The 25,369-nt window shown below is 33.2% G+C and overlaps 2 protein-coding genes across 2 annotated transcripts in view; one reads left to right on the top strand and one right to left on the bottom strand.

The window, feature by feature from the left end:
* LOC129225129 (calcium-transporting ATPase type 2C member 1-like) overlaps positions 1-24,706 on the bottom strand; it is a 43,327-nt gene extending 18,621 nt beyond the window's left edge. Inside the window, exons 1-9 of the mRNA XM_054859689.1 lie at positions 24,622-24,706; positions 20,578-20,613; positions 18,619-18,680; positions 16,182-16,290; positions 13,926-14,075; positions 7,059-7,127; positions 4,724-4,866; positions 2,104-2,228; positions 480-577 (exon numbers count right to left, since the gene is read on the bottom strand). Coding sequence (XP_054715664.1) covers positions 480-577; positions 2,104-2,228; positions 4,724-4,866; positions 7,059-7,127; positions 13,926-14,075; positions 16,182-16,290; positions 18,619-18,680; positions 20,578-20,613; positions 24,622-24,657 — 828 coding nt within the window. The 5' untranslated portion in view covers positions 24,658-24,706. The remainder of the gene's footprint in view (positions 1-479; positions 578-2,103; positions 2,229-4,723; positions 4,867-7,058; positions 7,128-13,925; positions 14,076-16,181; positions 16,291-18,618; positions 18,681-20,577; positions 20,614-24,621) is intronic.
* The window catches only part of LOC129224220 (calcium-transporting ATPase type 2C member 1-like), a 71,129-nt gene continuing 70,431 nt past the window's right edge, over positions 24,672-25,369 (top strand). Inside the window, exon 1 of the mRNA XM_054858643.1 lies at positions 24,672-24,683. Within this exon, the coding sequence (XP_054714618.1) occupies positions 24,672-24,683 (12 nt within the window). The remainder of the gene's footprint in view (positions 24,684-25,369) is intronic.

Genomic DNA, 25,369 nt, shown 5'->3' on the forward strand with positions numbered 1-25,369 from the left:
GGCTGGCAATGTTTTCAAAAACTTGGTTTGTTCCATATTTTATTTACTCGCCAAAGTAAGACATTTCGCTACCAGGTGGCAAGCTTGAAATAACTGCTCTCTAAAAATTAAGCAAATTAGACACACATTTCATTTTTGATGATCAACATTTTAGGAATAAGTTAAAAAAAACAATATAGAATATATATTACCTATATCATACCTTCATTTTTGCAAAGTAAAATTTATCATTAAGCAAAATTTTAAACATTATACAAACATGGCAAAGGTATACTTAAATATTCAGAAGGTACGCTACACTTAGATATGGGATTTATGGACTTTTACTTACATTGCCCCATAACACACATTCATTATATTACTCTTAACACTTTTGACTTAAACAGTTTTTTTCAATCACCAAAAATGGAATTTACTGAAACTAAATACACTAATTTGACATTTATTTGTATATCTAAAACAACTAAAAATGTGCTTACTTCTGCATGATACATTTCAGATGTAACAATCGATGTAACAGTCATTTCATTTTTTGTGAGAGTTCCTGTTTTGTCACAACACGTAACTGTTACACATCCTGCAAGGAAAAGTGTTTAGAAAATTTAAAATTAACCTTTCAAACACTAATGTTTCCAAAGAGGAACATCAAGTTCATGAAAATTCAATTGTAAAAAAGTTCCACTCATAACGCTTCAAAAATATTATTTCTTAATAGTCAAGATGAGTTTAGTGACAGGAAAACAATTTTTGCCATGAAATTATTGTTGCTTACAAGAACTCGGAAAAATTTCCTCTTGAATCAATTTTCACACGGATAAATTAAAAAATGTAGAATTTTTTTTAAAACTCGGGATTAATAAAATTTCAACGTATTAATAAATAAGGATTATATTAATGAATAAATAAGGTACATAACAGTTCACAATAAAAATGCCTTTTCCATGAACTACCAATCTTCTTGATTCCAATCTGTGAACAATTGGGTGTTTACTATATCATTACAAATCGGGCAATTTGTGCTGATTTCTTTGTTTTATAGTTTGTATCTGTATTTAAAAACAGGTTGATGGATTTTCAACCTAATATTAAACTACAGTATCACTTCGATTTAACAATTTCCTCAATTTAATGATACATTTCGCTGGTCCGGATTTGACTGCACTTCTATGTTCTTCGATTTAACCATAGCCTTTTCCAGCCCCTTGACAATCGTTAAATCGAGGTTATACTGTACTTTTACCCCTCTCCGTCTCCAGTTTAGGAAGTCAGTTTGGTTTGATAGTTTTATTGAATGTCTTAGAACTGTAATGAACCTCTGTTCCAGCATTTAAAAACATGTTAGCGGATTTTTGATTTCACATTCTACCATTTTCCTCCCTGTCCATCTCTTGTTTCTGCATGGAAGTATGGAAGTGTTATCCAACAACTGCTTTAATATTATTAAAGATATCTTCCCAAGTACTCCATAAAGTACTCTTCCAAAATATACCACTTTGGGTGTGACCTGCTGGTTAAATTCTAATCATCACACATAAGTGTATTTAAAGAGATCATGTGATTCCTCTCAAAGATCCCCCCCCCCCCTCCGGTGACTTTCGCATAGTTTAGTTTGTAATCTGCAAAGTAGATAATATCCTTAAGAGTACAATCATCCATCAAGGAAAAGTACAATCCTCTTTATTATTTCATCAAAGCCCTGTCTGAACACCCTGCACATCAATAAACGTGAAACATAATGCACATACACACAAGTTTTTGTGAATATGATTTTGTAAGATTAAAGTTTCAAAAAATAAATAGAACAGAAAGAAAGAAAGAAAAATTAATAAATTTAAAAAAAACTTTAATTTAACTCTTAAGCATGCAGAAATAAAATGCACACTGCAGTTACTTACTTCTACGTAATAGCTAGAAATGCAAATACAATACAGACAAAGTGAAGATAATTTAAAACCTCTTCAATTCATTTGCTCTTACTAACTAATTTAGTTATAAATAAAGAATACCATTAATATCAAAGTTAATTAAAATTGTTTAAGCTAACTAAAATTAAACCAATGAATTAAAAAAAAAGAAAGAAAGGAAAGAGGACAGATTACAAACCTAGAGTTTCTACAGTAGGCAACTTTTTTATGATGGCATTCCTCTTTGCCATTCTCATCACTCCCAATGCAAGTGTAACAGTAACAACAATGGGTAACCCTTCAGGTATTGCAGCAACAGCAAGGCTAACGATTTCAAAAAGAGATTGTTATGAATACAAACTTTAAAATAAAATAAATAAGAATGCCAAAGTATGTTTTTAAGAAATCTTGTAGTTAACACTAAAAAGATGGAAGCGGTCCTTTTGACCGCAACCGATTTTCAAATGCTCATATTTGCTGCATTTAATTTTCAAAATCTTTATCCTTTATTGACTTTTCCTAACTATTTATTAAGATCTTAAAACAGTAAATTTTATTTCTTTAGGCTGATTATTACAGTCGCTATAAATGTTTATACCTAGAAGGACTGACTACGGTCATTTTGACCGCTCAATGAACTTCATTTATGCATCCATTTTCTTCTTTTTTCTCTGATCAGATATGTGTACTATGGCTTTTTGTTAGTTGCCAAGGTAGTAATTTTCTTTTGGGCTTGATTAGCACCTGCTGGTCAGGTTTATATCTTTGAACTGTTAGGAAAATGGAAAACATCTGCTGGTCACATGGTTTCATTTCTCTGTTAACCACACAGGGAGAAATGTTGACAAAGGAATTTGAAAAGCATGGGACTGGGACACGTGAAATTATTTTGGGTCTGAACAGAAGTAAATATAAACAGGTGAATTCCAAAAATTTATGCTGGAATTCTATTTGGCACCAAAACAGGTGCATTGCTTGAAGCATTGTCGTTTATTTCCTTTGATGATATTGAAGTGCTCAGTCACATAATTTTTTTCGTGATGTCGCGAAAAATCGTAAGTAAGCAAAACCTTTCAGAACAATTTTTAGCAATAGCATTTGAACATAGGATTCATTGACAAGCTTATCAGTACAAGAATTCCTGAAACAGTTGCAGGTTTATCGAATACATATTCTGGTTCGGATGAACAGTCCGATTTATCTGAAGAGGAATATATTCCTAGCGATGAAAATATCCCGATTTTATCAGATTGTTGCAAACATTTTTCGGAATCTTGGTTTGCAGAAAAAGACTGTTCTTCAGAGTAAGAATCAGAAGAAACCTTGCTAATGAAAACTGGTGCGCAACATATAGAAAACAGTAAAAAAAAAGGAAAAGTGTATAATGCAGGAGGAAAAAAAAAAGAACAAAAAAAAAAAACAGAAATATTTAAAAAAAACAGAACTTTCCATTTTATCCTATTTCCTCCAAGTTACCTCCAATGATCAATTTTGCTATATATAATAAAGTCACTATATCAGGAAAAAGTGACGCAGTATCAAATGGAATAATGCGGAAATAAATCTACGAGCATTTGTTCTGATTGCAAAAAAAACTGTTTTGGGCTCATATACAGGCAAAGTGATAACAATGCGTTTTTCTAAATACTGAGTATGATAGTAATGTACCATACGTTGCAGTATTTAGGTAATTTTGAAAACAATCATTTGCATGGTGAAAAATTCTTGTAAGTTATAACATAAGTTCCTCTTTATTGTACAAATTTACTCTTTCTCAATACCAATTCTGTAAAGCATGTCACGTATAAAATTCAAATAAAACTGCCTGAGACTGACTTGCAGATTATATTATGATTAAAATGTTATATTACTTTCTGTTGTATTGAAACAAATCTTTTCTATGCTTAAAAATCCCAAAAAGAGGAAATTTCCAATATTTAAGTATGGCGATCAAAATGACCCTACTAGTCTTTCTAGGTATATGGAAAACGCTGTCTTTCTAGCGTTAAAGCATAATGATTCATTAAAAAAAAAAGACCATTTGACCAAAAAATATTTAGTATTAAGGAAAAATTATGCAATTGAGTAACATAGAAACAAACACAGAGTGTTTTAAAGTCATGAAACTGATGAAGAAAATTCATTTATAAAAACTAGAAAACTGTTTCAGATTTAAATGTAATACTTTTTTTAATTTTAATCCTTATCTCATTTTACTCAATCTAAATACATACTGTTGCACAGTGTGTGTATTTCTGAGAAGATTTAGTTCATTTTAAACTTTGCTAGCTAGGCATTAGTGCAGCCAAAATTAACCTTCGGAGGGCGGGGGGGGGGGGGGGGGTCATAGCAGTCCTTATAAAGATAAAACTCTTATTAGGATTGGCAATATGTGTTAAAGCTAAGGGTTCTTTCTGTGGGCTGGGGAGGGGGGATCTTCAAAAATCCCCCTTGGTATACTTGCTCTTGGTATGAAGTATTATTAGCATATCTGTGGTTACCCATGATGTCGCAGGCACTATTATTTCGTTTAGTATGCTAATGTCAATATTGGGGACCAATGAGCAAATACTTTGTCATTAACAAATTCTAACAGATAACAGAATGCTCTCAGTTTTTTCTTTCATAGACGCCAGTTTCAGTTTTTTGATGTTAGTGCCATTTACACCACTTAAGCTAATATTGTACTAATGGGGAAAATTTTTTGATGGGATAAGGATCAAAATTTTAAAAAATAAAAAATAAATAAAAAAACATGCACATAAATCTTAAATAGGTTTTAAAAAATTTATTGCTACAAGCACTCTGTACAATCATACCTAACTCCAATATTGAACATTTCCATGAGAGGTCTTCCTTGTATCCAACCCACTAGCATAATTAAGCCAATAATAGCAAAGGAATACAGAGATAGCTGCTTTCCTAAGGTATCCATGCTAATCTGAAGTGGAGTTTTTGGAGCCTAAAAATAAGTAAAGTAATATTCTAATGAGAGAAAAGAGTAAAAAGTATTTAGAATGCATTAAAAGATGATAAGTGTAAAAAACGCCCCTAAGAACTGAACTGAGTAGTTATGTTTCTATAAATCAGCTGGACTCGTGCACCTCGTAACAGTTTTTATCAGTCTTTAGAATTTAATCACAGTTTACAGTTTTTTATAGTCCATCGCAGTTCATGACATTTCGAGCAAGTTCATTTTGCAGTAATGAAATTCTGTACATGTTGCAACAAGTTTGTATTAGCTATCTAACATTGTAGTTGACGTGTTATTTTAAAATAGTTCTCAGTTAAAAGTTCAAGTGATTGTTCAAGTGTGCTTGTGTAACCATTTCTACACGAAGGAATATCCGAAGACCAGTTCAAATAGTTTATTGCCCCGCAACTTTTGGAATGCGTTGAAAAAGTTAAATGTGTGGTAAGAATTTTGGAATTTAGAAAATTATTTTGACGCAAAACAATGCTAAAGAATAAATTAATTCTTAAATTGTAGAATTCATTTATTTTATGTGAAAGATAAGATCAGCCATTGCAAGAGCATCTTCTGCTTTAGCCCTCCTCCCAAATCAGATGGGGGTGCCTTAGAGGGAATTTTAAGAATAATGGATATTGGATACTACGCAAAAGTCTGAAAAAAGTCATGAGTGAGGAGCTGTGCATGATGCTCTATCCATGAATCAACCATAAATAACTCTGATTTGATAATGATGTATGCAGCTGCAGTGCATTAAATTTGCTCTTTTTTAAATAAAAATCAGGGATTAAAAATAGTATTGGGATCACATTTTGAGCACACTCAGTTGATCGATCACGTCACAAGCTTGAAAATTACAAAACGATTTAGACATATGGTTGGGAAATGAAGGCTAAACAAAATGAGACCTGCCTAATTCTAACAGCTGATGTTTAATTATCATACAAGATAAATATTTTTGAACAGCTCAAATAAAATTAATTGTACCCACAAAATTCGGGGGTCACCAGATTTTCAATAACACTTGCCTGGGCGGTCATTCCAAGCTCGTCAGCTTGCGAAATCGAGAACTTCGCTCACGTGATCGGTTGTGATGTAGAAATGTTACAAAGTAGTACTCTAATCTACTCGAACTTAGGTTGCGGCTAGGTTCGAGTAGATTAAAATACTACTTTGTGACATTTCTACGTCACAACTGAACACGTGAGCGAAAATCTCGAATTTGCAAGCTGGCGAGCTTGGAATGACCGCCCTGGTCCTTTCCAGCATGCCGGAAAAATCGAGGTTAGGAAAAAAAAATTATTACTATAAAAAATATATGTTCAGTTTTAAAATGAATATAAGTTCTCTTTATATCTTATTAGTATTAATAAACAGTTTAAATTTTGAGACAAATATTTCTTAACAACGTCATTTGTTATTTTAACAAGAAAAATATTGTTTAGTAACGAATAATTTTAATTAAATTAAAACTAAGTAAGCAAACATTTACCGTCCCTAAATCAGTGCTAAAGAATTTACCATAGCTGTTCAATAGATCAAAATTAGACTTACCTCTCTAAAAGGAACACAAAATTATTTTTAAAAAATATGAACAAATCTCAGTAACGATGATTGTCTCTGAATTGATTAATTTATTGGTATATAATTAAATCCATTAATAATGACCTACCATAAATGACAAGCACATATTATACGTAATACACTTTTTTTTTTTTGAAAGAAGGTTACTTTCAAGATTTTTTTTTTTTTTTTTCTTACAGTGATTTGCTTTCTGATTGGAACTGAATGGGGAAATTTACTTTTGTTTCGTTTCAAAATGAACCTCAATTTATGCAGCATGCTGGAAAATTCGAATTTTACGGCATGCTGGTCAACCTCGCTTTTTTCCAGCGTGCTGGATGGTACATGCGGGGTAATACGGTATATACTAGGGAGGGGGGAGGATTGAGGGTGTTATGTGCTGAAGTAAAACTTAGCAATTTACAAAACTTTTTTGTGGTTCCAGCACAAACATTAATAAGTAGATAAATAAAAATTGAATGATAAACTTAAAAACATTACAAGTATGAAACATCACAAGGAAGTGGATAATAAGATTATACATGTTAAAAAAAGTTCCAAATTAAAATTTAAAACTAAATTACTTCAAATGTTAGTAAAAATAAGTTTCAAAAATTTACTTCTTCAGCTTGCATCATTTTGAAAAGTTCTCCAAATTCTGACTTTTCAGCAGTAGATATCACTATGCCCTTTTAAAGAAATTAATGAATAAACATTAAAACAGCCTTGTATTTATAAATATTTATTTGAAACCTAATAAAAATCTTAAACAACAAAATTCTAAAAAATAACATGTGCGCTGCTTTTGAGTTATCTAAGCATTCAACAATTTATACAACCAATTTTGAAGCATGCATATAAATGGAACTATGTAAATTAATATAATTTAAATTAATTAAATTATGTAAATTAATATAATTTAAAGGAAACTATGAAAACGTAGAAACTGTTTTTTACATTTTAATTCATAATGCTCAATACAATAAACTGAGTTTTCTGATGGTCACTGAAATGTATGACTAAAAAAGTCCGATTTCATTTTTACATGCAACATACTGAGACCTTGGTTATGACATTCAAAATTTTCAGGCCTAAACCGGTCACTATAGGGTTATAGGGCAGTATAGCAAATTTCTTTCTTACTTGGTTAGAAATAGCAACTACTATTTTATTTTAACAGTAATTAAATTTCAGATGAAATGTGAATTCCCAATTCAGCCTAAATTCAAATATTTTCTGCCTTAAAACTAATAAAATATCTACAACTACAGTACAGTGGAAGATTCACTAGGGGTGCTGTGGGGGCGACTGCGCCCGCCATAAGTGTCACTTTTCGAAAACAATAATACGAAATTGAAGGAATTACTAGCAATTGCGAATATTTTAATCAAGTAAATTCTATAAATTTGTATTCATTAGTTTTAGACTGTAGTATAGTCAAGGATGGACAGTGTTACCTACTTCTTAATTTTAAAACAAGCTTGCCCTCTTCTCCTTTTTTTGAAACTTTAACAACACTGCTCGGGGGGGGGGGGGGGGGGAAACCATAAATAAAATAAAATAAATAAAAATGCTTCTGACATAATTATTGCTGATTCTATGTAAAATGATACCCTGAATCCAAATATGACTGCAGTTTCTCCAAAATACGTCCCACTTTTTTGAGAAATGCCACCTTCCTCTTTTTTCCAGTTTTCGACAGTTTCATTGACAACATTATTTTTTATTTGGATTGAATGGGAGCATTATATTAGCCATTAAACTCTTCTGAGGGGCTAGAGAGGTGCAAAGTTCAAAAGCATGAACATTTGGATAAAGTTCGGAGACAATCAACGGGTATTCCCCCCTTAAATATTTAAAAATCAAATTTAATACAAGCCCCTAGGAAAAAATCAACAAAACCGATTAGTTTTTCCTAGGGGCTTGTTTTACAATGTTTTCACTTATTTTGGGCATAAATCCAGAGTATAGGACTCAATTCCTATGAGCCCCATGTCCCAAAAAACGTTCACTTTTTAAAAAAAATATTTAAAAATATTAGAACCATCATATTTTGCATAGCAAAAACCATGCCCACTAAAATGTAAAAACATTAGTTTTCAAAGTCCTTATAGATGGGTGGGAAGCAATCGATCCCCCCCCCCCCATGTGACGGGTCTGGGGGTGGCCTTTACGGTTTTCAACCGCCACCCCCCTGAATTGACTATAAATCCGCCCCTGCTACAGTATTGGATAATAATTTCAATGCATAATTTGTTGTATTTTATGAACGTTTATTAAAAGCGCAACATAAACAGTAACAAGTCTGAGCAAGAGTCTGCAGTTAAACTATAGGAGATACTATTTATAGATTACACACAAGCATCAAGTTGCCGTTAAAGCCGATATGCAAATCACATAAAACATAATTTTCTTACATTTAATAGCTTCCCATAAATGCACAACTGTTAATTTGACTTAATGATCTCCAAAATTTTAAAACATACGAGGGCTGTTTTTTTTTTCAACTTCCGATTGTGCCGCTAGATGACAGGGCGAGCGGCATCGGCCAGCAATGCACGGCAGTCGACTGCGCACCTCTCCCACTACAACCTCACTCATTTTCGGGCGTCCAACGCCATTAACAGATTATTTAGCGACACATAAACATGGCTACCATGATACAATCTCCCGCCAAGTGTGAGTTGCGAAGTGTCAGTCGATTCTCCAAGCTGAAGGGTTACCCGCAGCAGAAATTCACTGTAGAAACAGTGAAAGCTTTATGAGTGACAGTGCAGTGCGGGATTGGTGTAGAAAATTTAAAGATGGACGACGTGACATTCATGATGAAGGGGGGGCCAAGGAAGAAAGTCGGTCGCAAACGAAGACCTCGTTGATCGAATTGACCAAACTGTAAGAAGCAATCGGAGGTTTACGATTACGGACCTACCCGATCAGTTTCCTGAGATTTCAAGGTCAGCCCTATTGTTAGGCATAAATGCCTGTTAATAACAACAGTAAATAATCCTATCTCATCACCTCACAACACCAATAGTAAAAGAATATGTTTTTCGTCACTTACAATGTATTACCAATCATTCTGCATGACTGAGGTAAAGACTCTTATCAGCACTCATTCACATTGGTCGAATCAACCGAATGTTTGGTTTCACTTTCGTCCACCTTTGGTGGGAACTCTGTAGTGGATGACCTCACATGGAAGCTTCTAGAAGGAATCTGATGGCACGAGTGCTTAACGATAGCAGTGATGATTGTCCGTTCACGTGACTCGAATATGCTAATGACCCGGGGGGGTATTTAAACTGCTCGCGGCTTATGTTCTTCTCTTTGATCATCTCTCGTCGTTGTAGGCGGTCGCTAGATCGGTATTCGAACTTGCTTGTTCATACCACTCGCCCTTTATTGAAAATGAAAAGCTGGAGTTAGCTTATTTCCTAATGAGTTTCTTCATTGAAGTTTTTAGTCGATAGTCATGCAGTTTGCATTGCTGTATTAGTTATCTCGTGCAAAAGTAGGATGTGGAGAGATTACGTGCTTAGTATTTATTTTTATCATTTACAGAGTATTTTAACTATGTACATTATTGTTTAAATAAATGTCATACAAGTTAGAAATAGTTTATTAGTCTTATTTCAGAACTCACTCTGCTAGTATTAAAGGAAATATTGGGGAGATATTACAGTCGTCGCTCATTATAACGACCACACATTATAAAGACCGTCCCATTATAAGGACCAGTGGTAGAAGTCCCAACTTTGTTCCTATAAACTCTATGTTAATTTGCTTTCGTTATAACGACTGTTCTGTATCGTCTAATCCAATACAGCGACCGAATCAACGGACGCTATTTCTTGTGCTCTTTCCAATAAAACAAATTTGTAGCTTAAAATGACATTGATTATTGTTTACAGACATCTGCCTGAAGTTTTCAATGTCAAATCCAACTTTAAGAGAGGTTGGGGTGAGATTACCATTTACCACAGCTAGCACAGAAAAAATAACGGGAGGAAAATTCGAGAAAATTCCAGATTCCTAAGAAAAGGGAGTTGACAGATGTATTGGTAGTTTGGTGTTTGAATCTAGTATTTTTAAAGATTTGGGGTTCTCGAAGGACTTTTAAATGTTTCTTTGGAAAGCAAGAGAAACACAATTTATCACCTATATCCGAAACAGAAAATAATGCTTTGCAAAATTCACTTCTGCTAAAAAGGCAGACGTCTGTTTATCCGAACTACCCAGAGGATTGCATTTCCTTTAAATTACTACAAAGTTTACCAGAAAGCTATGATCACTTGATTCAACAGATTCTGATAAGGAAAGATGAAGATTTCACATTCGAGAAAATCCTGGTTGATCTAATTATTGAAGAAAACCGTCAAGTACTGAAAGAAGAGAAGACAAATGAACTGCAGGTTTTTCAAGTTAAATCTAAAATTCAATGTTACAAATGTCAAGAATATGGACATATTAGAAGTGGATGCCCTTATGTCAAAAATGAAGACCGTCAAAGAATGGCTTCACAAGAAAGAAATAAAAGGGGAAACCAGCACCAATCCCGGAAAGAATGGAGGGATGAAGGTACGAGCCCAAAGAATAGGAATTGCCGATGGAGTTCTAGAAGGAAGTTCCAGGAGCGTCGCCGATCACCTTCAAATAACAGATGTGAGTATCCTTTGTATTTCTTGTCAGAGGCAAATCTTAGTCAGACCCAAGATAAAGCGAGTACATTTATTTTTGACACTGCCGCATCAAATCACTGTTGCTCAAATAAGAACTGGTGTAGGACATTTGAACCCCTAAATGATGTAAACATGGCTGTTGCCGTCAAAAAGCAAACTTTCCCGATTGAGGGAAAAGGGGAAATCAAAGTTAAGTTCGGTAAAAGAACTGTGATTCTCAAAGATGTAATGTATTCTCCCCGATTGAGACGAAATATTTTGTCTGGCACCAAGTTTGACCAGGGTGGTGCAAAATTTAAAGATGGGGGAGGTTTCGTGGAGGTATCTGACAAACAGGGATTAATTTTTAAAGCTGAACTCAATAATGGAGTTTATAATGTTAATTGTAAAAAATTCTCCTAGTTCTAGTCATGTAAATAAAGTACCTTCTGTAGAATGCTGTCAAAGTGACATTGAAACTTGGCATAAATGCTGTGGACACGTAAACGCAGAAAGTATTCGTAAAACTAATAATCTTTCAGCTGTTCGTGGCCTACCTAAGTTTAAACATGTTAAATTAAACTATGATGTCTGTATATTAAGAAAATTTAAGCTTGTTAGTTTCAAGTCAATTGATAGAGTAAGAAGTACCCAGCCATTTGCAACTATTGCATATGGATGTTTGGGGAAAATGTGAAGTACAGGGTAGAAACGGAGAAAATTATTTTCTTTCTATTATTGATGACTATTCCAAAAGGTGTTCATTGTCTTCTATTAAGTCAAAAAGTCAGGTTCCGGGAATTGTAAAACAACATATTCTGAGAGCCGAAAGATTTATTGGCAAAAAGGTTGTCAGTATCAGACCTGATAACGGGACAGAATTTGTAAATCAGGAACTGGACGGGTTTTGTCATGATATGGGTATACATCATATACTCACAAATGTGTACACACCAGAGCAAAATGGATTAATTGAGAATTTCAACCGTACAGTAACAAATAGTACACGCGTTTTGTTAAAAGAAAGTGGTTTGCCAAATAATTTTTGGCCCGACGCAATGTTATATTTTGTATACACATAGAATAGGATTTGTCATTGAAGTCAAGAAAAGACTCCTTTTGAACTTTACGGGGGAAAAAAACCGCCTGTAAGACATTTAAAAGCTTTCGGAACGACTTGTTTTGCTGGAATTCCGCGACAATTAAGTAAGAAACTAGGCCTAAAAGCCGAAAAAGGCGTTTTAATCGGACACGCGTTCAATCCTAAAGGATTTCGCGTTTAACTTCCAGACAAAGATCAAGTCATTGAAACAATCAACGTATCTTTCAAAGAGAATTCTTTTTTCAAGGACGAATTTACTCCCGAGCAGAAATCACGTGGAAAAGAAAATACCCTTTTCTGGCCTCTTTCGCCTCAGGCAGAAGATAAGAATTCTTCGGAAGAAAGCGAAGATTCGAATCGCTTCAGAGAATTAAATGTTGAAAGTAGCTCTGAACGGGGGGGGGGGGGGGGGGGGGGGGGGCGGAAAGTTCAAATAGTGAGGGGGATGATTCTAGTCTCAAACCAATGCGGGAAGCTAGGTGGATTTGGAAATTTGTCCCTAGACCTGATGGTTCAAGAAACGAAGTATATTATTTTGAAAAGGGGAACAACAAAAGATTAAGATTGTTGAATGATGTTCAAAAATATTGTCTTCGCGAAAACATAGTTGATATACACATACACTATTGTAGCTGACAAGTTAGGCTACAAAAAACTTTGTGCTCAATGGGTGTCGAAGATGTTGTCTGATGACCACAATGCTCCGCAAATGGCGTAAGCAACGTCTTTTCTGAACTGTTACGAAGCTGATGGTGATGATTTTTTGAACAAAATCGTGATAGGAGATGAGACATGGGTTCTGTACAACACCCCAGAAACGAACTAGCAATCGCAACAATGGATGCATTCTAACTCTCCAAACAAACCCAAAAAATTCAAAAAAACGTTTAACAACAAAAATATTATGGCCACGATGTTTTGGGATCAAAAAGGTGTTGCTTGTCGAGTTTTTAGAGCCAGGGCCCACAATCAACGCTTGCGGAGAGCTATCCAGAACAAAAGGAGAGGAATGCTCACATCGGGAGTAGTGCTCATTCATGACAACGCCCGTCCTCACACTGCTGCTTTGACGAAACATCTTCTTGACGAGTTTCAATGGGACGTTTTTGACCATCCGGCATATAGTCCTGACTCAGCGCCGAGCGACTATCACCTTTTCCCGGAACTGAAGAAGATGCTAGGAAGGCAGAGCTTTCGAACAGGCAACGCGCTGCAAGACACCATGAAAACCCATCTCAAATCACAAGGCAACTTCTATGAAGAAGGTATTAAGAAGCTTGTACCCAGGTATGAAAAATACCTCAATTTAAATGGCGATTATGTTGAAAAGTAACTAATAATGTACCTAACTTTTGATAATAAATTTATTTAATTACTCTCACTAGTTTTATCTTTATACCACATCGGAAGTTGATAAAAAACAGCCCTCGTAATCTGAAAAGTATCACTTAAAATATTTCATTTTTTAAAAAATGAATGAAAATGTGTGTTGGTTAAGAAAAGGATTAAAAATATACAACTAATAAAATATCTACAGTATGATAAAGTGAACAATAATAAGATTTGCAATGAAGTCTAAATATATAACATAAACAATAAAATATTACTTCTTTTTTCTATGTTTAATTTAAAATAAATAAAAAAGCTGCAGAATGGAAAGAAGATTAAAGACCAATTATTTAAAAAGTTCATAATTTATTTTAATATTAAGAAACGAAAATTCATACTTTGGCAACTCCACATCGGACAAGAGTTCCCATGAAGGCAATGTTATGTCTGCTTGTTATTCCATTTGTTTTCTCTAATGGCTTTGTAACCTTGTTCGAAGGTTCAGTTTCTCCAGTAAAACTACTTTCGTCGATGGAAAGATCAACTGCCTACTGATTAAAACCCTGGTTTTAATAATTATTAATAGTTGCATTACAAACAATTGTCAAAGGTTCAACAATCATTCACACTTGAAGTAATTATAAAACATCTTTTTGGTTACATTATACACACAGATGAGCAGTTATTAAGCTCTCTCTCTCACACACACACACATACTTGAAAGCTTTTAAGAAAAAATGGGGGCGTAGAGGCAAAATAAATTCTTTACCATATAAAACCATTTGCTAATCTACTTTTTATTTTGCCATAGTGGATACAAAAAGATTGCAGTTTTCAAAGCAAAGGTATTAAAAATATAAAAAACGGCAAATAAAAATAGTCAATTTGTGATAACTCGAATCTAAAGGGACCGACGAAAAACTTTGACTTATTGAAAGTTCGAATTACCGCTAGTTTCAGTTTTCAACACTTTAATAATAAAAACCATCAAATGTTTTAATTAATACGTAGATATAAAAGACAAAATTATAGAACTAAGAAGCCTTTTTGCACAATATATAGTTTCTCTGTGAAGAGTTCTGAAGACGAAGTGGTGTCTGGCCTTAAACTTCTCCAGCCATCCAGCACTGGCGTGGAAATTTTTGATTTTCAGTAATATAGCCAAAATTCGTTGCTTTCTCACGCAGCAAAGACCCACTTATACCAATGGCATGGTCTTGATTTCGATAATGCTGGAACCACTTGAATAGAGCTGATTTTATTTCAGAAAAGGTGCACATCTTCATTCATTTCAAATTCAAGTCCATGGATTCGTACCGCTTTTGAAGAATCTTTCTCTTTGATTGTTGGATTCCTTTCAATATCATAAATAAGATTTACTTTACTTTCTTAATGTAAGGCTTTTAGCTTTGGCTTAGACGTCTTTAATAGTAAAGACAAATCTTTCTCTCTCTCTCGGGAACTTATCAGTAATTGATCGAACTAAAGAATTAAGGGAAACGCATCTTGACTTAGGTCAGCCTTTGAATAAAGGTACAATCAATTGAGTTGACAACTTGACAGCTTAAAAGCAGTTTCGTAGTTCAGCAACATGTCTAAGTGTAAACAGTACAGTATAACAAAAGAAAACAAGCTACACTCAATTACGCACGTGTAACTCCTTTATGACAACACGTGTTCTCCTTGCTTTAGAGGTAACTGCAAATGAAGGTGAATCAATTTTTCTCTCATAGTCACTTGTTTCTTTCTGCATTTCTTTTTTTTTCCATTCTTCCGAAATAAATTTCGAGTCATCTTTGAAAAAACTTTGAGTTAAAGGACGTTAACTTCGAGATATTGAGAATAATTAGCATGGAATTAAAGACGATGGGATCAGGACTTGATAAAAACTTCGAGTTATAGTACTATTCGAGTTATCGCGAATTGACTGTAATTAAGTGAAACATTCTATTTTAACATGAATACAATAGAAATTATAAACTAATGACATTATCAAAACAAAAAAAAATAATAATAATGATAATAAACCAGCGATTTTGCAATTTGAACTTTTTAATCTAAGATTTCATAAAAATAAAGAGTCTACTATTGTTAAAAACTACCACCATAACTGTCAAAAACTTGGAAGAAACTAAAAAAATAGTGGAAAAAATATTTTATTTCAAAAGTAGGAAGATAAAAATGTAATCAACGATACTGGATTTCTAGAATTTACACACAAAAAAATGCCAAAATTCCGGTGAATAACCAGAACATAATCATCTCTGTAATTACAAAAATAATAATAATAGTAATAATTTTAAATTAACCAGATTTATTTTCCAAAAACTAAGTGAACTTGAGGTAATCATGAAAATTTGAGCCTGATGAAATATTTTTTACAGATTTTGCAGATTTTTTAACTTTTGGTTTTGTCCATAAAAAATTCACGAAATCAAAGATATCTTCATTTTACGAACACTTATTATTGCTCGCCAAAAAATAAGTGCATTTACAGTAACTAATTAGTTGCACAACACAGTCATAGTTGGGTACCAAAAAATTTCTTTGCGGGAAAGGCAAAAAAAGAAAAAAAAATTAGCTACTATGCTACTATTCATGAACCTATGAGTAAATAATAGCACCAGAAAAGTATACAAAGAATATAACGGTACCTCAAAGAGTCTGAGATCAGCAGGTACTCTATCACCAATACCAAGCAATACTACGTCTCCAGGCACTAGATTCTTTGCTAGAAAATTTTCTTTACGTCCTTCCCTAAGGCTAGAAAAGAACCATTGAAAGTTAATATTAAAATACAATGGGAAAATAGATAGATACAGATCCATTTTTAAATTATGACATAGGGTAATTTTAAACAAAAACCAAGTCTCATTTTCTACTTATATTTGGCACTTAGAATCATATCAAAATAAATTAAAAATAGTTTAGAAACAATGTTTTGGGGTTTAGCATCAAGACTTCTGTCCTTCTTTTACCTTTGAGAGAGATGTGTCAGCAAAAGAAAATATCAAGTTAGGGATAGACCACACATTAACTGAATAAGGATGTTGGATAATTTTCTGACCACTCAGAATTTTGTGGTTCGCCTTTTAAAATCATTTTCAAAAGTTAAGTATGGGTTTAGTAATATAATAGTATGGTATGAAATACAACATAAAATTTGGGTAGACATACAAGTTAAAATGAAAATTACACGGTGCATCCCCATTTCCCCTGCAAGACCTCTAGTTTTACAACTGTTAGTCCTAGATTCATACCTCCAATTGCAAAAATGATCAAAATTAGGTGCAGAGTTAAGATATTGAAAGTTTGAAGCAAAAAAGAAAATCCTCATATACATAATAGACAAATCACTGATCGAGTAACGTTTCTGACGTCACCAACAATGAAACTCGCGAAAAATTTGACAATATTTTCTAGCAATGTTGACATGCAGGGAAATGCTTTATTTTGACGTGGTCGAACTGGATCCGGTAACTTAACTGTTTTACTGATAGGACTTATTTTAGGAAGACGAAAAAACAAAAAAAGAGTTACCAATGAACGCTATCTACTGGAGTTTAGGGTAATCCACTAAAGTTAGGGTTAAAATTTCAACTATCAAAATATCAAACAGGCAATTGCTTCGTTCAAATGTAGAAGCAATTTTCATCCATCATACCTTGACGGGAGATTTTCCAGTTAGTAAATAAATACGAATTCTAATTTATTATTCTGACAAATTTAGGGAAAATACTCCATTGCAAAATAGTTCCAACCCAAAAAGTTTGACATTAGTATAACAAATATTCCCAGCGAGACTACAGCATTTTGTGACTTACACCACTTTACACTCATAGTCAGTAACACTTTTAGGAGGGAAATATAGTGGCCAACAAGGGCTTTAAATTATATGTATGCGTAGAGTGTGTATTCACAAATTGTAAAAACTTTTGTGGTATGTTATCTATCACAGCATAACATTTGCATTTATTTTTTAATAGCAATGAAAAAAATAAATATTTTGTTTTTTTACTTCGATGACCTGTCATTCTTCTGAAGATAAGTTGAAATCTCAGCTGCCACTGCTGCACAGTCCCTCAAAATTTTGAATTCCAATATCTCCTTCAGTTTTGGTCTCATATGTTTCCAACTTTTTGTGTTGGCATTATTTTTCAAGAAATTTTACCAAAATATATGTTAGAGGACCTAGAGTCTGTATAAAAGTTAGATTTCATATTCCTTTATTCACAACATTTTTTTTCTGTTTCAAACTTTTAATATCTTAACTCTGCACCTTATTATGACCATTTCTGCAATTCCAAGTACACTCAAACCTGTTTTTGTGTGGTCATATTTTGTGCGAATTTGTTTGTGCAGTATATGAAAATTTTAGTCAAATTAGGATTCAATTGACGAATTTTTTTTTTAAACGAGTGCGAGGTAGTATTTTCAAGTGACGACAAGGTATCCCGATGGGAGGTCACAGTGAGCATCCAAAAATTTCCTTATTCGGGAAATTTTGTTTGACTATTAGGCAAAATTATCATCACTTTGTTTATTTTGATTTCGTTTAAAGAACTTCCTAGTTATTGCATAAGCTTTTGGGTTATTTTCTATATGATACTTTTTCTATGGTGTCCCTATCCACAGCATAGAAAAAATATTTTTTAACTGTGTTGCAGAAACACCTTTTCATAGCTAGCTGTGAAATTTCGAATTTTTTATGCGGTCCCTATCCATCGCATAAAAACAGGTTTGGGTGTATGCATCTAACTAATGGAATGGTTACGAAAATAAAAATCTTGCAGGTTAAATTTAACAAGACAGAAACGGGAAATAGATACTAAACAAGATTAAAATAGGTCACAATAATTCTACAGTAAACTTAAGCAGGGTCAGTAGCATTAGTAAAATTCTAATATGAGGCATGAAAGTAGACAATGTTGGAACTTAAACATACAAAAAATAAATAAATAAATAAATAAATACACACATTGCATTAAGAACATCATACAACATTATTTAATTAGACATAAAATGTTTAGTGGAAATTACATTTGTCAACAGAATTAGAAATACGTCATCTGAGGGAAAATGGACACTTACCATGTACAGGTGGGAGGTACTAATTTATTAAGTTCTTCAAGTGATTTTTCTGATCTATATTCCTAAAATGGACACTAAATTTTAATTTAAAAACAAATACATAAAATAATATTATAATTATGAATAATTCTTTAACACAGAACTTCTCACTTGCAACATTCAAATTAACTAATTTGACTAGCATACATTCCTTTAAAATGTTCATAACAGAAAAACAAGTTTAACTTGGCAATTGAGTTTTGGAATTTTTAAACCCTGGTATTACAGTAGAATAAATGTTGCATGTTTTGAAGTATTAGAATCCTGCCATCACACTTCTCAGTCGTACACAAACGGTTTTTCACATAGTCTTAAACATACAAATACAATTACAAATGTGACGACCAGCAACAGGCTCTGGGCGTAGCTAAGCTGATCCTAGTCAATTAATTAGTCCCCAATAAAGATCAACGGCCCTCTACCCACTTGCTCATTGCAGCCTCTTCCGGTAAGCAGTTCCAAGTACCCACAACACTACTGAAGTAGTAATTCTTCCTAATTTACAGGTTACCCCGAGATTTTAATAGTTTAAAACAATGACCTCTTCCCCTACATTCGGTACAAATATTTAATTCATAAACATCATGCACCTTGATTTAAATAATTGATGTTGTTGTGCCCTCCCAGGGGCACAACCAGGGGGGGCACAGGGCCGTGCTCCCCCCTCCCCAGAATGTAATTTGAACAATTTTCAAAAATACTCTTTTTTTTTTTATTCGAACGAAGATGAATGCGCTTTGAGAAAACAAAGTGGTTTCAAAGTAAACAGGAACGACGAGAGGTCATTTAAAACTTCACCCCTCTCTCCTTTTTGGCATTTATTTTTTCTGTAGTTAGGAACTCATTTGAAACGTCAGTGATTGCAAGATCTTATCTTCTTCCACGAGACAGTTGATGGTTAAGCAGTAAATCTGAGGAGAAAAACTTCGGAAAACAAATTCACCACCACTTTCGTTTTTCTCGGAAACGCTCCCGATTGATGACGGGTGAAAATGTTATTATGCTGCAAGGGAGACTAAAAAGATGCCTGTTTGGCCGCCCGCACACAAGTTCATTGTAACTAATAATAATTTTTAGTTACCAGGGATTTACATTTAAGGAATTTGACTAAATAATATTTATAATAATAATATATATTGATGTAAAGAGACAGAGAGAGAGAACGCTGATAGAGAGTTGTGAAAAAAAATAGTGCCCCCCTAAAAATATTTTCTGGTTGCGCCCCTGTCCCCTCCGACTCAAAAGCCACGTGTGGGCTGATTTGTCTCAGTTATTTGGTAGGCCAATTCACTTATATAATCATATTGATGAATGACAACGTGCCTGTAAACTTAAAAGCAATTGTTACTTTTCACTGCATAAGAGCCTAAAATGTTATTAATCTAGATTTCTTACTTTCTGCCCCATGTAGCAACTATATATTTGAACTAACTTAACTTCATAAAACACAGGTAGTTGAATGGGGATGCTCAAAAAAAATTATTTCCATCAGGATTTCAGATTAATGCAGCAATTAGAACAGTTGATTTTGAAAAGCGTTTGACAAATTTCCAGTTTCTGGCTTGGATTGCATTTTCTACTCAAATAAAAAGTTTTGTGGAGGTTTTTTTTTTTTTAAGTAGAGACTAACATTTTGTTCTTTTTTTAACTACTTCCCAATATTTACTTTGAGAGGGATTATATTTATTGTATAAGTCACATTAGTTTATTGTGCATACAAATGATTTAAGATCCAAGTGACCTAACATAAACCACATATCAGGAGGGGCGTGCACAGAAATTTTGGGGCCCATCACAAATGACTTTTACAGGCCTCCCTCCAAATTGCTACACATAAGTTTAATAAAAATAATTAAAAAAAACTTGGGAAGTATTTAAAAAAAAAAAAAATAAATAACACAAATTTAGAAAGATAATTACCTGTACAAATGCAACAGTTACAACAATAACAATAGCCTGTTGAACAAAAAGAAAATTAGTTACATTGCTATAGTTTTTTTCCATCATACTTTTTCAATTAATCTGTTTCATATAACTATAAACAAAATTTCACAACTCAAAGATCCTAGAAATTTCATTCGCTTTGACACTTATTCAAAATGAACTGAACACTAAAGTTTTTATTGAAAAACCATCTAAAAAAAGCTCTATAGTGAAAGAAAGCAGGTTTAGGGGAATATTAGCATAATTAGTGTATTTGGAAAAAGCTATTTGGGGGAAGGGATCTCTTTTTTATAGAGAAGATGTCCTGGTTGACAGCAGTAGTGTAACTTCAAATTTTCGGTCCTCCCCGCAAATTCTGAATCTGGGCCCCCCTACTAAAAATCATAATTATATACATTTTTAGTATTTTTTTTAACATACTTTTTTTTTTCAAACATTATATATTTTTATAAATATTGAGAGAAAATTAATAATTTGCATAGAAATAGGGATTGGGGTGGAGTTGCTAAAATTCTTCTGAAATTCTAACTTAAAAAACAGAATTTTAGACTTTATTTGGAAGAAAGAAGATTCAGGATCTTTCGTCGTTATTTTTTCGAAAGACGATCTTTGTTAATATTAAATAAAGGGGAGATAGAAGGGTTTGAGAGAGGGCTTTTACTCGTTAAAATTATTCGAAATGGGATTCCTAAAAACACAATTGTAGGCGACAATGATGACTTATGGAGAAGAAACTGAATTGGAGACTGTCCAAAAATTTTTTGAAACTGAAGTTCCAAAAACACAATTTTAGGCGAACTTAGGTGATAATTAAAAGATGGAAAGTTTTGGGGACCTTTTCTTTGTAATTTTTTTTTAAATTGAAGTTTTAAGAATGATTATAATCTATCCTTAAATTGCCTTTTTTGAACTTCAATTTCGAAATTTCCGGGGCAAAGTTCCATCATTTTCCTTAACTTCATCGAAAGTGGTCAACAAATTAATTTTTAGGCTGTTAAAGGAAAAGTGGTCAAAGATGAGACTTCCGAAATTTTTTTGATATTAAAGTTCACAAAACACAATTTTTTTGATGTTTCATTTTAGAAAATTTTCAACTAACAGCTCAGCAAAGTAAATTTAAAAGAAAAGTACTTACAATTTTATAGAGAGTTGTTGTGTGACGAATCTTTGAAAAACACAATATACACTCGGGGCCCCCGCTACCAGCAATGGGGCCTGGTACCAATTTTAATTCTGGGCCCGCTATCACACCCTCCTCCTTCCCACCATTGCATATTTTTCTATCGTCACTTCATTTCTTTTCACTCACATACTTCACAATAAATAATTTAAAATTGCATTCACATGTGAAGTTGCATTGTCTAATTACTTCTGAATTTTTAAATTTTAATGTAGATTTAAAAACTTTAATTTGAAGTTTGTATAAAAATATATTTTCAAATACAGTAGTAAAAATTGGATACTTTGTCATGACTGAGATAACATGATATACTATGAATTTTCAGTATTGCGAAGTCGGAAGGACCTAGGAAAAAAGTTTGAATTTTGAAATAAAAAGTTCTGTATGTTAAAATTAAAGCAGAACAATGGCACCGGCATGTGCAAAAAAGTCGAAATATTAAAATATTATTGAATTAAGAGTTGAAATTGTTACCACACATGCATATTGCACTTGACTCCAATAATCAACAAGCCGGAAGGAATTATTGAGTTTCTATTGTAAATATAAATTAATAATCAAGAATAACATATACATCATATAATCTCCCCAAAAATTAGTTTTTCAATATATATGTAAATTTATTTCTGTATGTTTGAATTGCTTTAACATCCAATGAATACAGGTATACCTATTTGGATTACAAAATGGGCATTTAGTTTTTTTTTTTTTTGAACATTCACTAGCATATTTCCATTCTACGTACTTTCTTTGTCGCAAACTTGTGCATGACTTTTACGTAGTTACGCCACTGGTTGACATATTTTGTTAGGTTAAAAAAAAAGTCAGTTCATATAACTTATTCCAGCTTAATTTAAAAAGTAGTCAATTTGCTTCAGAAAAAAAGAAGTTTTGCAGATAATTTACAGTATTTTTTCAGTAATAAACCAACAGGGCCGCACAAGCTAACAGGAATTACCGCACAGGCCAACTAGATCTGGACCTGGGGCCCCAAATTACTTAAAAGAATTATGCGTAGCATTACAACTATATGGAAGATACATGTATTTTTTAAATAACAATAAAAAAGTAATGACTTGTTAATAGGAAAAAAATCTTCCTTAAAAGAGAACTTTTATTCATTGTGCCAACAGTGAATTTACCATGTCAAAAGTATAAAGAGCCACAAAGGAGATTAATAACTCATGATAAATGATTTACATAGTTCTGTGATAGACCATGGCCCCACTTAATTCTTATAGGCTGTGACAATCACTGTAACTCATGGCAACAAAGGGAACTCCTATTTCCATTAGGTTGCCATTGATTGGTGGATGCAGGGGCTGGAACTAACGTTGCACCACTTGGCATAGAGTACTGACCAATGGCTAGTCTATCCAAAATGGTCTACTAACATTGCACCACTTGGCATAGTCTACTGACCAATGGTTAGTCTATCCAAAACGATCTGCGAAGGTTTGACCACCTGGAACTAACGTTGCATGGCTTGGCATAGTCTACTGACCAATGGCTAGTCTATCCAAAAAGGTCTAGCAAGAGGCGTTTTCCTATCAATGCCTCTTGCGGTCAAAATAGGCGACGGCCAATCAAAAATTAACAAACTTCGAAACATTGATATTGATTGGTGGATGCTTGAGAGAATCATTGTTGCATCAGTTTAACACAGAAAAGTCAGAAATTGTCAAGGCCCGTTAAGCGTCAGCGCCATCTAGTCGAGCCATGGATAGACTAACAGGCCCCCAAAATGCATTCCGATGAGCCTCAAACCTGTAAATCAGCCATTGCATTCTGCCAGAGTCTTCAGGGGACCACCAAATTATTGCGGGCCTAGGGCGTTAATTTTAGTTAGTTGGACCATGTAAACCAAGTACTTCAGGGGACAGTGTTCCTCAAAACTACAGCACCGACTAATATAGATTTTCAGTATATAACCACATTTACTATTTAAACATTCTATCACCTACTGTATTCAAATTTACTTCTTCCTGGCATCAAAATGCAATAAATAACTAAAATATGGAGACAAAGGCAAGCAACTTAATTCTTGTACTCAAAGAATGAAAACTGTTAAGGACAATTAAAATTTAATGCTAAATACAAGATTTTTAATCTCATTAGTTTAAAAAAAATTATTAAGAATTTTTTTGCACATAAAGAAAAAAATTAATGCTTCTACACTTTTATTACTATGAACTCAAGCATTTCATCAGCTCCAAGCTAATTGCTAAGTTAAATGAAATATCTCATTGGAAAATGTGAGAACAGCTATCTTTTCCCATAATTCTTGGTATAACCAACTATTTGGTAATGCAGTGGAAACACTAAGCATGTGCAAACAGTGTGACTACACATTCTAAAAATGCAGGCTGCATAAAAGGGCCCAACAAACTCTTATTGCAAGGGCTAATGTAACAACTGTGGTAATAAACATTGTACAAACAACCTTATGACGCACAAATACACCAACCTGAACTGTGCACACATGTTTTGCTGTTAAGAAGTACTGTTTTAACTCCTTCACCTCATAAAAATATTTGAGCTTTGAAGACTTATTTGTATTAGTCACATATAACTTACATTCCTCAAGCTCATATCTTTTTGCAGTGCTAAAACATTCCTTATAGCCTGGAAACACGTGTCTGCATTTTATTTTGTAGGTTTAAGCATTATAACCATGTCAACACCATATTCATTATTTTGTAAAAAAGAGAACTTTATCATTTTTAATTGGTAATAGTTTTTGATTTAAGTTTACAAATTGTTTGTGATTATTTATTACTAAGACTATAATAAAGAGAACAAGCAGAAAATAATAATTTAGAAATATTTTTTATACTTACAGCTGTAATACTAAATGCATCATCAAATTGCTGCATACAAATACTAACCAATGCAGATCCAAGTAATAAAAGAATCAGAGGATTCTTAAACTAAAATAAAAACAACTATATCAGGAAATATCATTGCAAAAAAAAAAAAAAAAAAAAAAAACTAATTACTTTATCTCATTTTCTAGAATTTAACAAAATATAATGATAAAGTTTGGTTGAAAATATTCAAAACTAAACTTTTAAGTTAAAACAGTAAAAAGGACTGGCTTTTGGGGTAAGTGACCTGTGCCACCGCCTAAGGCGACAGGTTTTAGGGGCGCAAATTTGATAATGGAAAAATGCAAGGAGACAAAAAAAGTTAAAAAAATTTTTTTTTTAACTAAAAGCCCAAATTTGTTTTGAAGTTTTTTTTCCCTTTGCAGCAATACGTGGGAATATGATTGATGATTTAAAATATACATTAATATTATTAAGGTGAGGAGCAGCACTTATAAACAATGCCTGGAACGGCAAAACTTCTAGAGCATTGGCGGTGAGATAGGGATTCATTTGCAACAATGCAAAATACTATTAATTTTAATGAAGTAACTAATAATAATAATTTTATCACACAAAAATTCTTATTTTGAGCAAGTAAATTCATGAAATTTTTTGATTCCCTGATGAAATCTAAAAATTGTTATCTTCTAATCTAATTGTTCCTTAGTTGTAAGCTAAAAGTTGCCTGATCAATTTAAGCATAAAGAACAATTTAAGT

Source organism: Uloborus diversus, chromosome 6 (genome assembly GCF_026930045.1).
Source record: "Uloborus diversus isolate 005 chromosome 6, Udiv.v.3.1, whole genome shotgun sequence".
NCBI classification, from domain to species: domain Eukaryota; kingdom Metazoa; phylum Arthropoda; class Arachnida; order Araneae; family Uloboridae; genus Uloborus; species Uloborus diversus.